Below are 12,245 nucleotides of genomic sequence, written 5' to 3'. Positions count from 1 at the left end.
CCCACAAACGGTACCCAATCCGGCCCTAAAATGTCATAAGTCCCCGGCTATCGGTAATGAACTCCGATACATGCCTGATAACTCGCTCCCTTTTTTGGTTTTCTGGTCTCACAGCCTCGTCATGGGTCCCTCGAATGGTGTCCAACACCGGAATCATCACTTTCAATCTCATACAAACGTCTTGCATCGGGACGCTCTCCGTCCTATGGATCAGGGCATCGGCTTCCACGTTAGCCTTACCCGGGTGGTAGACGATCTCACAATAGTAATCATGTACCACATCCAACCATCTCCTCTGCCGCATGTTCAGGCTGGGCTGATCCATCAAGTACTTCAAGCTCTTATGATCCGTGTATATGGTACACCAGACCCCATACAGATAGTAACGCCAGATCTTGAGGGCGAACACCACTGCCTGTAACTCTAAATCGTGGGTGGGATACCTTGCCTCATGAGGCTTCAGCTGCCTCGATGCATATGCTATCACGTGCCCCCTCTGCATAAGCACCGCTCCCAACCTTGATATCGATGCATCCCAATATACCACGAAGTCCTCCATTCCCTCCGAAAGGGCTAACATCGGGGCTTCGCATAACCTCTGACGAAGTGTCTCAAAGGAGGCCTACTGCTCTGGGCCCCATGAGAAAGCAACGCCCTTCTGGGTGAACTTGGTGAGTGGCATAGCGATCTTGGAGAAATCCCTGATAAATCTCCGATAATTTCCTGTCAATCCTAGGAAACTCCTGATCTCTGTAGGTGACCTTGGCACCTCCCAATTCATCACCGCCTCAACCTTGGCCGAATCAACCAATATCCCATTCTAGTTAACAAGATGCCCTAGGAACTAGACCTCTCGTAACCAAAAATCACACTTGGAGAATTTGGCGTAAAGCCTCTCCGATCTCAAAACTCCGAGGATCTCTCTCAGATGTTCCTCATGATGTTCTTTGGATCTCGAATACACCAATATGTCTTCAATGAACACAATCACCGAGCGAACCAACATCGGCCTACATACTCTGTTCATGAGGTCCATGAACACCGTTGGCGCATTGGTGAGCCCGAAAGGCATCACCACGAACTCGTAATGCTCGGAACAAGTCCTGAGCGCTGTCTTCTGGATGTACTCATCTCGCACCCTCACTTGATGATATCCCGACCTCAAATCGATCTTGGAGAACCAAGATGCTCCCTGTAACTGATCGAACAAATCATCGATCCGTGGCAACGGGTAACGACTCTTGACCGTTAGCTTGTTCAATTCCCTGTAATCAATGCACACGATGTGAGCCATCCTTCTTCTTAACAAATAGGATAGGCTCTCCCCATGGTGAGCTGCTCGGCTGAATAAACCCCTTCCCCAGCAGCTCCCAAAGCTGCAAGGATAACTCCTGCATCTCTGGAGGCGCAAGGCGATAAGGTGCCTTGGCGATATGCGCAGCTCCCGGAACCAAATCGATGCTGAACTCAACCTGCCTCTCGGGAGGCACACTCGGTAACTCTTCCCGAATTACATCCGGGAACTAACGCACCATCGGAACTTCATCAACTAACCTCGTTCTCTCTGAATCAACCCTCGTATCCATCACATATGCTACAAAGCCCGTACAGCCATGCTGTAGACTCTACCTCACTCTAGTGGATGAACAAAATGCCGACCCAGAACATGTACACTCACCGTATACGGTAAGAACTCCCCCACTAGTGTCTCGTATGGTCACCGGCTGTCTCTCGCTGTCGATAACCGCTCCAAACTTGCTCAACCAGTCCATGCCCACGATAAAACAAACATCTCCCATCGCAATAGGAACTAGATCGATCAGAAACTCAATGCCGAAAATCTCGAGTACACATCCTCGGATCACCTTGTTGGCATACACCGCTCTCTCATCAGCTACGGAAACTCTCACAGGTCGACTCATTACCTCTCGACTAATACTGATGTGCTGACTAAAAGCCAAAGATGCAAAAGATCGACTCGCACCCGAGTCAAATAACACCAAGGCAGGTACAGAATTCACAAGAAAAGTACCAACGCATATCATAATATAAGCACAATATCTCAACATAAAAGTAAATATACGAAAGACTACATACCAGCCACAACATCGGGAGTTGCACGGACCTCCTCCGCAGTCAACAGGAAGGCTCTCCCTCGCGCCTTCGGTACCTTGGCCTTCATTGGCCGGCTCTCGGTAGCTTTGATAGCAGCAGGGGAAGATCCTTGAGGTGCTCCCGCGGTAGTCCCTCGTAACTGTGGACACTCTGCCTTGCGGTGTCCAGTTTGTTTGCAGTGAAAGCATACTGCAAACCCCTTGGGGCTATCCCTGGCCATATGCCCCTCCTTGCCGCATTTGTAGGAAGACCTCGCTCTGCACACCCCCTCGTGGCTCTTGCCGCACTTGCCACAAATGCGGCCCTTCTGACTCCCAAATCGCGAATCAGCGGGCTTGGCCTGCTTGGCTTCCGGCTGAGATTGTGCCGGTCGCCGATCCCTCGCCTGAGACTCAGTCTCCTCCCTAGCCTGGGTCTCCAGCTCTATCTCCCACTTCCGAGCATTTTCCAGAAGCTCAGCAAATGTCCGATACATCGAGTTCGCCATGAACTCCCGTATATCCCTCCTCAAAATGCTCAGATAGCGGCTCATACGTGCCTGCTCGGAGGACACATGCTCTGGGAAAAACAACGCTCGCTCATGGAATTTCCTCGTAATCACTATGATAGAATCAGTACCCTGTTTGAGGGTCAAAAACTCCTGGGCCGAACGCTCCGTTTCCACCTGGGGAACGTACTCATCTCGAAACATAGCAGTGAACCTCTCCCAAGTCACTGCAGCAAGCTCAGCAGGCGAATAATGCGCCGTCACAAACTTCCACCAATCCTTCGCTCCCAAGAAAAGCTGGTTCAGCGTGAACCGGACCCTCAAATGCTCAGGAGATGAGCAAGTAAAGAAACATCCCTCTATGTTTGATATCCACCTCATCGCTGCAATCGGGTCCTGGGTCCCATCAAACTCTGGTGGTTTTGTGTTGCTGAACTCCCGGAACAGCAACGCATCACCACCCTGTGGTCTAGCCGCAGCTACAGCTGCAGTGGCCGCAGCAACATCACCGTATCTCTCATCGAATGTCTCTATCAGGGTGGTCATAATAGACCTGAACATCTCTGGAATCTCATCGCGGATGGCAGAAGCAACCTCATCATGAATCATCTGGCGGAGCTCCTCGTCGCTCACACCCCCTCCACTGGTCCATGGTCTGTGACGTGTCCCTACCATGATGCCTCTCTGAAATACAACATAAGATATCAGTAATTTGCTCGGATGTACACACACTCGATATCTCAACCCTACTTAATCTTTGGTATCCTAAGGATTCTTACTTGGGTTGCGCACTGACCCGGTGCCTTCGATAGTACAAGCCCAATACTACCGACCACACTGACTCAGCATTCACACCAAGTCCTCCTCCCAGATACCCAAATCCCAAGTACGCTATTCTCTCTAATCATGTGCTACTCACTAGCACATCTCTCATAAGCTCCTGGCTGCTATCTCAACACTCTCAAGCATTCCTAATAGCAAAATCCCAAGACTAAGACATCGTATATCACGCCACTCTAGTCCTAATAAGAATACCTAGTGTTACTCTAGCATGCATAATATAATTCATATAGCATAGCATAACATTTATTTTACAACTTATTGTAAGGGTATTTTGGGAAATCACCGTTCGGGCGCTGGCTGATCGTACACACGGCTCTACTCTATTTGTTTCAAAACTCTTTTTACTCCTTTTAAAAAAAATTACTTTATTATCAAATTTTTCCTCAATTCCTCTGTTTGAGTTCAGATATGCCCGAAGATGCATCCGAATCCCTTAAACCAAGGCTCTGATACCAAATTGTAACACTGTAAAATCTAAAACAAATTTTCACATTTTTAAACACATTTTTCCAAACACATTTATCAACAAAATCCCATTGTATCTTAACTTTGTTTCACAAAATATTTCCCAAGATCAAAATACATAAAAATCCATGCGTGTGTACAAATCATGTCGGCGCCTTCCTGCGATCATCACTATAACCTGAAACACATAACACATAACACTGTAAGCATAAAGCGTAGTGAGTTCCCCAAAATACCATACATAACACATACTAACCACTCGAGGCTATAACTCTGTAGGCCCGTGGCCCTAACATTGATATACCCTCTGGTCCCAACTCTGTGAACCTTCCGGTTCTAACTCTGATATACTTTGATATACACATGACATAAACCACATAGAAATAATGAAGTACAACACATCACATAATAGTATACAATAACTCTGTCACATAACTCTAATTACCACTCAAGGTAAAGTATAGTGATAAGACTCACCTCAGATGTCCCTATAAATCACTAACTCGGTAGAAATACGATCTAGCCTCCGCCTAAACACATAAAGTGATACTCTCATAAATATAACTCTCAGAACTAGACTCAACCCTCTCTAGGCACCCTCAGAAGAGTAAAATACCATTTTACACCTCCTTTGGCTCAAAGGCCCTCATTGTTGACCAAACCCTAAAGGTCAACCAAAGTCAACGGTCAAACTTTGATGCAACTCATCGAGTGCACTTGGGCTACTCAGCGAGTCCACATGTGTCCACTAAATCTTTAGTCCCATTTAACACGTTGAGTCCCTCCCTTTACTCGACGAGTCCCCAGGTAAGAATCGCGGGGCCACCTCGACTCAACTCGCTGAGTCTCAAGAACAACTCGACGAGTACATGCCATGCACAAACTCTATTGACCTGCTGAGGTCAGATCTGTTGCTTTAATCCATAGATCTGGCCTTTCCAATCATATTAATCACGTAAAGTCCAAACCTTGACACTCATATATCATCTAGATGGTTTCATTTGGTGATTTAGCCCCAAAAATCACATTCTAAGCTCATGACTCCCAAGATAATTCATAAAGCTCCAAGGGTTAAGGTCTCTGGACCTCTTTGAGTCCAGATCCAAAGCATAAGCTTGAGAAGGGACCAATTGCTCCACATAACCATCCTCAAAAGAGCTTAGAAAACCCTAACTCTAAGAATCAATACCAAAATTGAATAAGGTCTGAATAAATACCTCAAGTTGAAGTCTCTAGACTCTGATACCACTAGAATCACACCTCCTTCTATCCCTTCTTGCTCTTGATCACCTTCTTCTTGCTAAACCAAAGACAGAAAGATCAAATAAGGCTTCTCCTTCATCCCAAACGAGTGCCCTTAAATAGGCTCCAACCCCGGGGGATTAGGGTTTCATTAAACAGCGTGGACTCGCCGAGTCTAATAATGGACTCGTCGAGTCCAGACGCGAACCCGGATGATAATCCGTGACCCTACTCGGCATGTCTAGGCATCAACTCGCTGAGTTCCTTCACAAATTCCAAAAATAAAATATTAGAATAATATACATGGGAATCCAGATGTTACAAAAACCCTAATTTACAAAGTTTAAAATTTATTTATTTTTTTCCGCAGTTAAAACCTACTCATCGAGTTGGGTACCCCTGACTCGTAGAGTAGAGACTTGATTTTTGACATGTCGTGTATTTCCAGATGGACTCATCGAGTCAGTTCAACTGGACTCGACGAGTTGTATCTTCTGTTGGAAAAAAAATTATTCCTTTTAAAAATAAATTTCACCACACCCCACACTCAAACTTTGCTTGTCCTCAAGCAAACATTTTAAGCTTAAAAGAAGATTTAGACTAAAAATCCTTTAGAACACACAAAATAAAGAAAATGAAACTAAAAAAACAAAGCGAAAAGAAAAGGGTAAAAAGAAAGCAAACTCAAATACTGGGTTGCCTCCCGTAAACGCTTCTTTTTTAGGAGTCTTTAGCTGGACTCCTACCCACTTTACGTTGTAGCGGCTTTCTCAAAGTCCATTCCCTTTTCAAGTAATTCATCATTTAGTATGCCCTCTTTATATTTCTTGACCCTATGCCCATTCACTTTAAATCTTGACCCATCTTTGCTCCAAAACTGAATTACCCCGTACGAATACACGTGCTTGATTGTAAAAGGCCCGGACCAACGAGTGCGCAATTTTCTCAAAAAGAGCTTTAGTCTTGAATTGTATAAAAGCATTTTTTGGTTAGCTTTAAATTCCTTGTTAGCCTTCAACCTTGCATCATGCCATCTTTTTGTCTTGTCTTTATAGATCAACAAGTTAGTGTAAGACACATTCCTCAATTCTTCCAAAGAATTCATTTGCAAAAGTCGATTGGCACGCAACTCATTTGGCCCAAAATTGCATGTTTTTTAAGCCAATAGGCTTTGTGTTCAAGCTCCACGGGTAAATGACAACTTTTACCATAAACCAATCTATAGGGTGTGGTTCCAATGGGTGTTTTGAATGTTATCCTGAATGCCCAAAGTGCATCATCCAATTTCTCCACCCAATCTTTTCTATTACTACCCACTGATCTTTCCAATATTATTTTGAGTTCTCTATTTGTGACCTCGGTTAGTCCATTTGTTTGTGGATGGTAAGGTGTTGAAAATCTATGGCGTACACGATATTTTTGCAACACTTTTTCTAGTTGGTCATTAGCAAAGTGGGTTCCTCTATCATTTTTTAACGCCTTGGGTACTCCAAATCTAGAAAATAATGTTTTAGGAACTTCACCACAACCCTTGCATCATTGGTTTGTAACGCTTGTGCTTCTGCCCATTTTGACACATAATCCACCGCCACAAGTATGTATTTATTACCTTTCGATGAATGAAATGGTCCCATGAAATCCACACCCCACACATCAAATATTTCACAAAATTGAATATTCCTTTGAGGCATTTCATTCCTTGCTGAAATATTACCTGTGCTTTGGCAAGTATCACATTCCCTCACATAAGTCGCAACATCCTTGAAGATAGTAGGCCAATAGAGCCCCACATCAAACACTTTGTACCCCATGATGTCCTAGTGCCTGTCCATTGTGGCAATGCTCTAGTATGTCTTGGATTTCCTTGCCGAAAACGCATCTTCTTATGATCCCATCTTCACAACTCCTAAAAAGAAATGGCTCATCCTAGAAATATATTGATTTCTGAAAAGAGCTTCTTTTTCTGCTGGTAAGGTGTTGAAAATCTATGGCGTACACGATATTTTTGGAACACTTTTTCTAGTTGGTCATTAGCAAAGTGGGTTCCACTATCATTTATTAACGCCTTGGGTACTCCAAATCTAGAAAATAATGTTTTAGGAACTTCACCACAACCCTTGCATCATTGGTTTGTAACGCTTGTGCTTCTGCTCATTTTGACACATAATCCACCGCCACAAGTATGTATTTATTACCTTTCGATGAATGAAATGGTCCCATGAAATCCACACCCCACACATCAAATATTTCACAAACTTGAATATTCCTTTGAGGCATTTCATTCCTTGCTGAAATATTACCTGTCCTTTGGCAAGTATCACATTCCCTCACATAAGTCGCAACATCCTTGAAGATAGTAGGCCAATAGAGCCCCACATCAAACACTTTGTACCCCATGATGTCCTACTGCCTGTCCATTGTGGCAATGCTCTAGTATGTCTTGGATTTCCTTGCCGAAAATGCATCTTCTTATGATCCCATCTTCACAACTCCTAAAAAGAAATGGCTCATCCTAGAAATAATATTGATTTCTAAAAAGGGCTTCTTTTTCTGCTGGTGAGTGAGCCGTTTTGGAAGAAAATCTCCTGCCAGAAAGTTTGCTATATCGACATACTATGGTTCTTCCCCCATTATTACCATCAATTATTCTTCCGGGAAGCTATCTTCAATGCCCTTGTCATCCCATCTCTTCCCTTGCTAGATTTTCTAATCTAGAAAGATGGTCAGCAGCTATATTTTCCATTCCTTGCTTACCCTTGATCTCAATGTCGAATTCTTGAAGCAACAGCACCCATCGGATTAACCTTGTATTTGCATCCTGCTTGGCAAACAAATACTTAATAGTAGAGTGATCGGTAAACACAGTATTTTAAGACAAAATTAAATAGGGACAAAATTTGTCAAATGCATACACCACGGCTAATAACTCTTTTTCGGCTGTGGTGTAGTTTTCTTGGGTGGGATTTAGGGTCTTTCTTGCATAGTAAATGAGTTGAAGGTGATTGTCAACCCTTTGTCCAAGTACAACTCCTGAAGCATAATCGCTTGCATCGCACATTATCTCAAATGGTAAGTTCCAATTCGGGGCGATAATGATCAGGGTGTTAGTTAGTATTTGTTTCAAATTTTCAAAAGGGGCCAAACATTCTTTTGAAAAATGAAAAGGTGCATCTTTCAAAAGTAGTTGAGTTAAAGGTCTAGTAATTTTGGGAAAATCTTTAATAAAGTGGTGGTAAAAACCCGCTTGACCTAGAAAACTGCTAACACCCTTCACATTAGTTGGTGAGGGTAATTTAGCAATAGTATCAATTTTTGCCCGATCCACCTCAATCCCCGCTTTGGAAAATTTATGTCCTAACACAATGCCCTCTTTTACCCTGAAATGATGCTTTTCCTAATTAAGAACTAGATTAGTCTTCTCACACCTAGAAAGCAAATCAAATAGCAAGACAATCATGAAAAGAAGAGCTAAAAACTGAAAAATCATCCATGAATTTTTCCACCATGTCGTGGAATATCGCCATCATGCATCTTTGAAAAGTCACCGACACATTGCATAACCCAAAACGCATGCGTTGATAGGCAAACATTCCACTTGGGCAAGTGAAAGTTGTATTCCCTTGATTAATTGGGTCAATAGGTATTTCAAAATAACCTGAAAACCCACATAGAAAACAATAATAGCTTTCACCTGATAATCTCTCAAGCATTTGATAAATAAAAGGGAGAGGGAAGTGGTCTTTACAAGTGGCTTCGTTTTGATTTCGATAATTGATGCCCACCCGCTAACTGGTTACCGTTTGTATAGGTATGAGCTCGTTCTTCTCGTTTGCTATGACGGTCATTCCTCCTTTCTTTGGAACTATCTAGACGGGACTCACCCATGGACTATCGGAAACTGAATATATGATCCCGACATCTAAAAGCTAGATAACTTCCTTCTTGACCACCTCTTGCATGTTCGGGTTCAATCGCCTTTGATGTTGCACTACCGGCTTTGCGCCTTCTTCAAGGTTGATCATATGAGAGCAGTAAGAAGGGCTTATTCCTTTAATATCGGTAATTTTCCACGCAATGGCATTTTTCCTTTATTTCAAAACTTGGACTAACTCCTCTTTTTCAGATTTGGTGAGGTTAGAAGATATAATTATAGGTTTTTGATTACCCTCTTCCAAAAATGCATATTCTAGATGTGTTGGCAAAGTTTTCAGCTCTAATTCTGAGTTTTAAACACTTAACACACCGAGTCCAGAGAGGGGACTTGTCGAATTTAGGTCAAAATTCTCATCTGATCGCAATTTTTCACATGGACTCGTCGATTCGATGTCTTTAACTCAGCGAGTCGCCTTTTCTGCACTTCTGATTATTTCTTCATATTCAACTTCTTCGAGCAGTTTTTGTATCTCCATTAAGTCTTTTTCAACATCAAAGTTGTCTTCAAGGGAAATGGCAGGCTTGTTTGAGTTATCTTCCTTCCATTCTTCCATTAGTTCTTCCAAAGTGTCCACCGAAAATTTTGTGTCATCACTATGTTTAGAATGCTTCATGGCTCAATCAACTCCAAAAGTAACTGATTATTCTCCCATTCGAAGGGTAAGTTTGGATTCTATCATGTCCATTATGGCACTTGTGGTGTTTAGGAAAGGTCTTCCAAGAATGATCGACGCTTGGTGGTCCTCTTCCATATCTAGCACTATGAAGTCCACAAGAAATACAACTTTGTCAACTTTTACCAATAAGTCCTCGCATATCCCCTTGGAAATGTCACCATCATGTTTGCTAGATGAATTACCATGCAAATCGGTTTTGGCTCCGGAAGGTTCAACTTTTTAAAGAAAGAGTATGGCATAAGATTAACACTTGCCCCTAAATCCGCCAATCTATAACTAGTAGCTAGGTTCCTGAATTGGCGTAGCAAAGTGAAACTACCCGGTTCACCCATCTTTTTCGGCAATTTGTTCATCATGGCGGCTGAACAATTTTCATTAAGCACCACCTTGGACACCTCTTCCATCTTCTTTCTATTTGTGTGTAGTCAGCTATGTCTTTGACCTCATCGATGTGTTTGTATGCGTCTTCGTGATCTTTCCCGTAGAATAGGATGTCTTTGAGTTGGGAGAGTATGTGGACTTTTAGCTCAAAGGTACTAGTTACTAGAATCATGAGTTGCACGAGTCCTGGTCCGGTATCATCACGCATTCTTTTTTTGTGCGCCCATGGTTATGTCCGCAATGTCATCCGTGGTGTTTTCGGGTTCACTTTCTTGCTCGCTTTCTTCTTCAAAATTTGTCTCGTACTCGGTCTGTTTTGGATTGGGATTTTATTCATAACTTTCTATCTTGCTCCCTTCGCTCTTTTGACTACTAGACTCACCTACGTTCTTTCATTTCTTCTTTCCAAAGACCGATTTAAGGTCCTTGAAAGGTGACTTCTTTGGCGGGTTAGTTTCTTCAACGGTTTTATCTTTGTTCTTCATAAGAGCGGATTCTGGGTCTTCAAGTGGTGGGATTAAAGGTGTATCTGATCCATGGGTCATATACTACTTGAAAGAAAATAGAAAGACATGCGTAAAAAGAACAAAATGAAATAAAAACAAAAATGAAAACGCCGAGTTCACTGCTAAAACTAAAAAACTAAAAAAAATATGAATTTAGAATAAAAAACTAGTAACTAAATTTAATTAAATTAATGACCAAAATTGTAACTTTATGTAAGATAAATCTTACACAAAGGATCAATAACACTAGCAATTAAAATAACTATTAGAACTGATCCCCAATAACGGCGCCAAAAACTTGGTGTATGTGAAATGTACTAGTTTTAATCATACTATTTTAACACAAATTAAACACACAAAAGGCAATGTACCTATCAATTAGCAATATATTTCAAGCAAGTAGGGTATCAAACACAGTGAATGGCAACAATTAAACCGACTACTAGAATTATCTAAGTAAAAACAAGTAATAAAAAGAAGGGTTTTTTTTCTAGTTTTGCAAGACTAGAAACATAAGCGATTAAATAATACTAAAAAAAACAATGAACAACTAAAGGAAATAAAAGGTAACTAGACTCAATAATAAAAGAGACTTCTATTTAGATCTGACTCACTTATTCCTATGGTTGATTTTATAGCAAGTGCTATGCGTTCAAATGTTATTGGTTACCGATTCCTAATGTGATTAGATTCATGTTCACTATTACTAATCTTTAGGAAACTAATTAACTCACTAATTGGGCAATTGGTTAAACTAACAAGTTTCCTAGCATTTAATTCGGGTTAAGTAAGACTTGTAATATTTGCTAATTAAATTTATACATTCAATCAACATCTTGTATGGTTGTTCGTCATACAAGCTCACACATTAACTTACCTATTTTCTAGTTAACCCTAGTTTCATATGCACTAATACTAGGCATATAATATTGTTTTCATATAAATCATATGAAACAAGCAATTAACAGGATGTTCATGTAACTTAATAGAATTGATAATTAATAGAAAATAGTTATTGTCAACATATAAGGGTCTTTAACAAGCTTAACAAAACAATTCACCAAATCCAATCATTCCAATACAATAAAATCAAACCATATTCCTAAGTTTATCTAGTCCAAATAGAAGTAATGAGTTTTCAGCTCATATCTACACTGGGTAACATCTCAAAAACAAAATCCAATAGCAAAAACATAGTGTATGCAAAAGATTAAGAAAAGAGAATGTGTGTTGCCTTTTGATCTCTTCCAAATTGATCTCTAGGGTTGATCTTCGAATTTCAGAGCTCAAAGAAACCTTCTATTCGCCAATTAGTCGCCAAAAGAATCCAGCAACCTCTTTATTTCGGGAAATAATGTCCTTTATATAGTTTTCTGAAAACAAGGGCAACTCGTCGAGTCCCTTTGACCGACTCGACGAGTCCATCACTTCAAACCTGTAACGCCCCGGTTTTTCTCGGTACGTTTGGTTTTTTTAATTTAATTATCCTTGTAACATTGGGTTAATTTATTTAACCAATGTCTGATTTCTTATGTTATTGGACTCTTTTGATCATCTTGTAAACTGCTTTTATTGAAGTCCATGGACTATGGGCCT

General features: G+C 41.3%; 2 protein-coding genes across 2 annotated transcripts; both read right to left on the bottom strand.

Annotated features, from left to right (window-relative positions):
- Positions 1-5,903: 5,903 nt before the first annotated feature.
- Positions 5,904-6,257, bottom strand: LOC145002760 (uncharacterized). The gene has a single exon (XM_078961958.1). It carries the CDS (start codon positions 6,255-6,257, stop codon positions 5,904-5,906), a length of 354 nt encoding a protein of 117 aa, XP_078818084.1.
- Positions 6,258-6,624: 367 nt separating this feature from the next.
- LOC145002759 (putative mitochondrial protein AtMg00750) lies at positions 6,625-6,963 on the bottom strand. The gene has a single exon (XM_078961957.1). It carries the CDS (start codon positions 6,961-6,963, stop codon positions 6,625-6,627), a length of 339 nt encoding a protein of 112 aa, XP_078818083.1.
- Positions 6,964-12,245: the final 5,282 nt, after the last annotated feature.

This window comes from Lactuca saligna, chromosome 6, assembly GCF_052625555.1.
Source record: "Lactuca saligna cultivar CGN05327 chromosome 6, ASM5262555v1, whole genome shotgun sequence".
Taxonomy (NCBI): Eukaryota; Viridiplantae; Streptophyta; class Magnoliopsida; order Asterales; family Asteraceae; genus Lactuca; species Lactuca saligna.
This window is presented reverse-complemented; position numbering and strand designations above follow the sequence as displayed.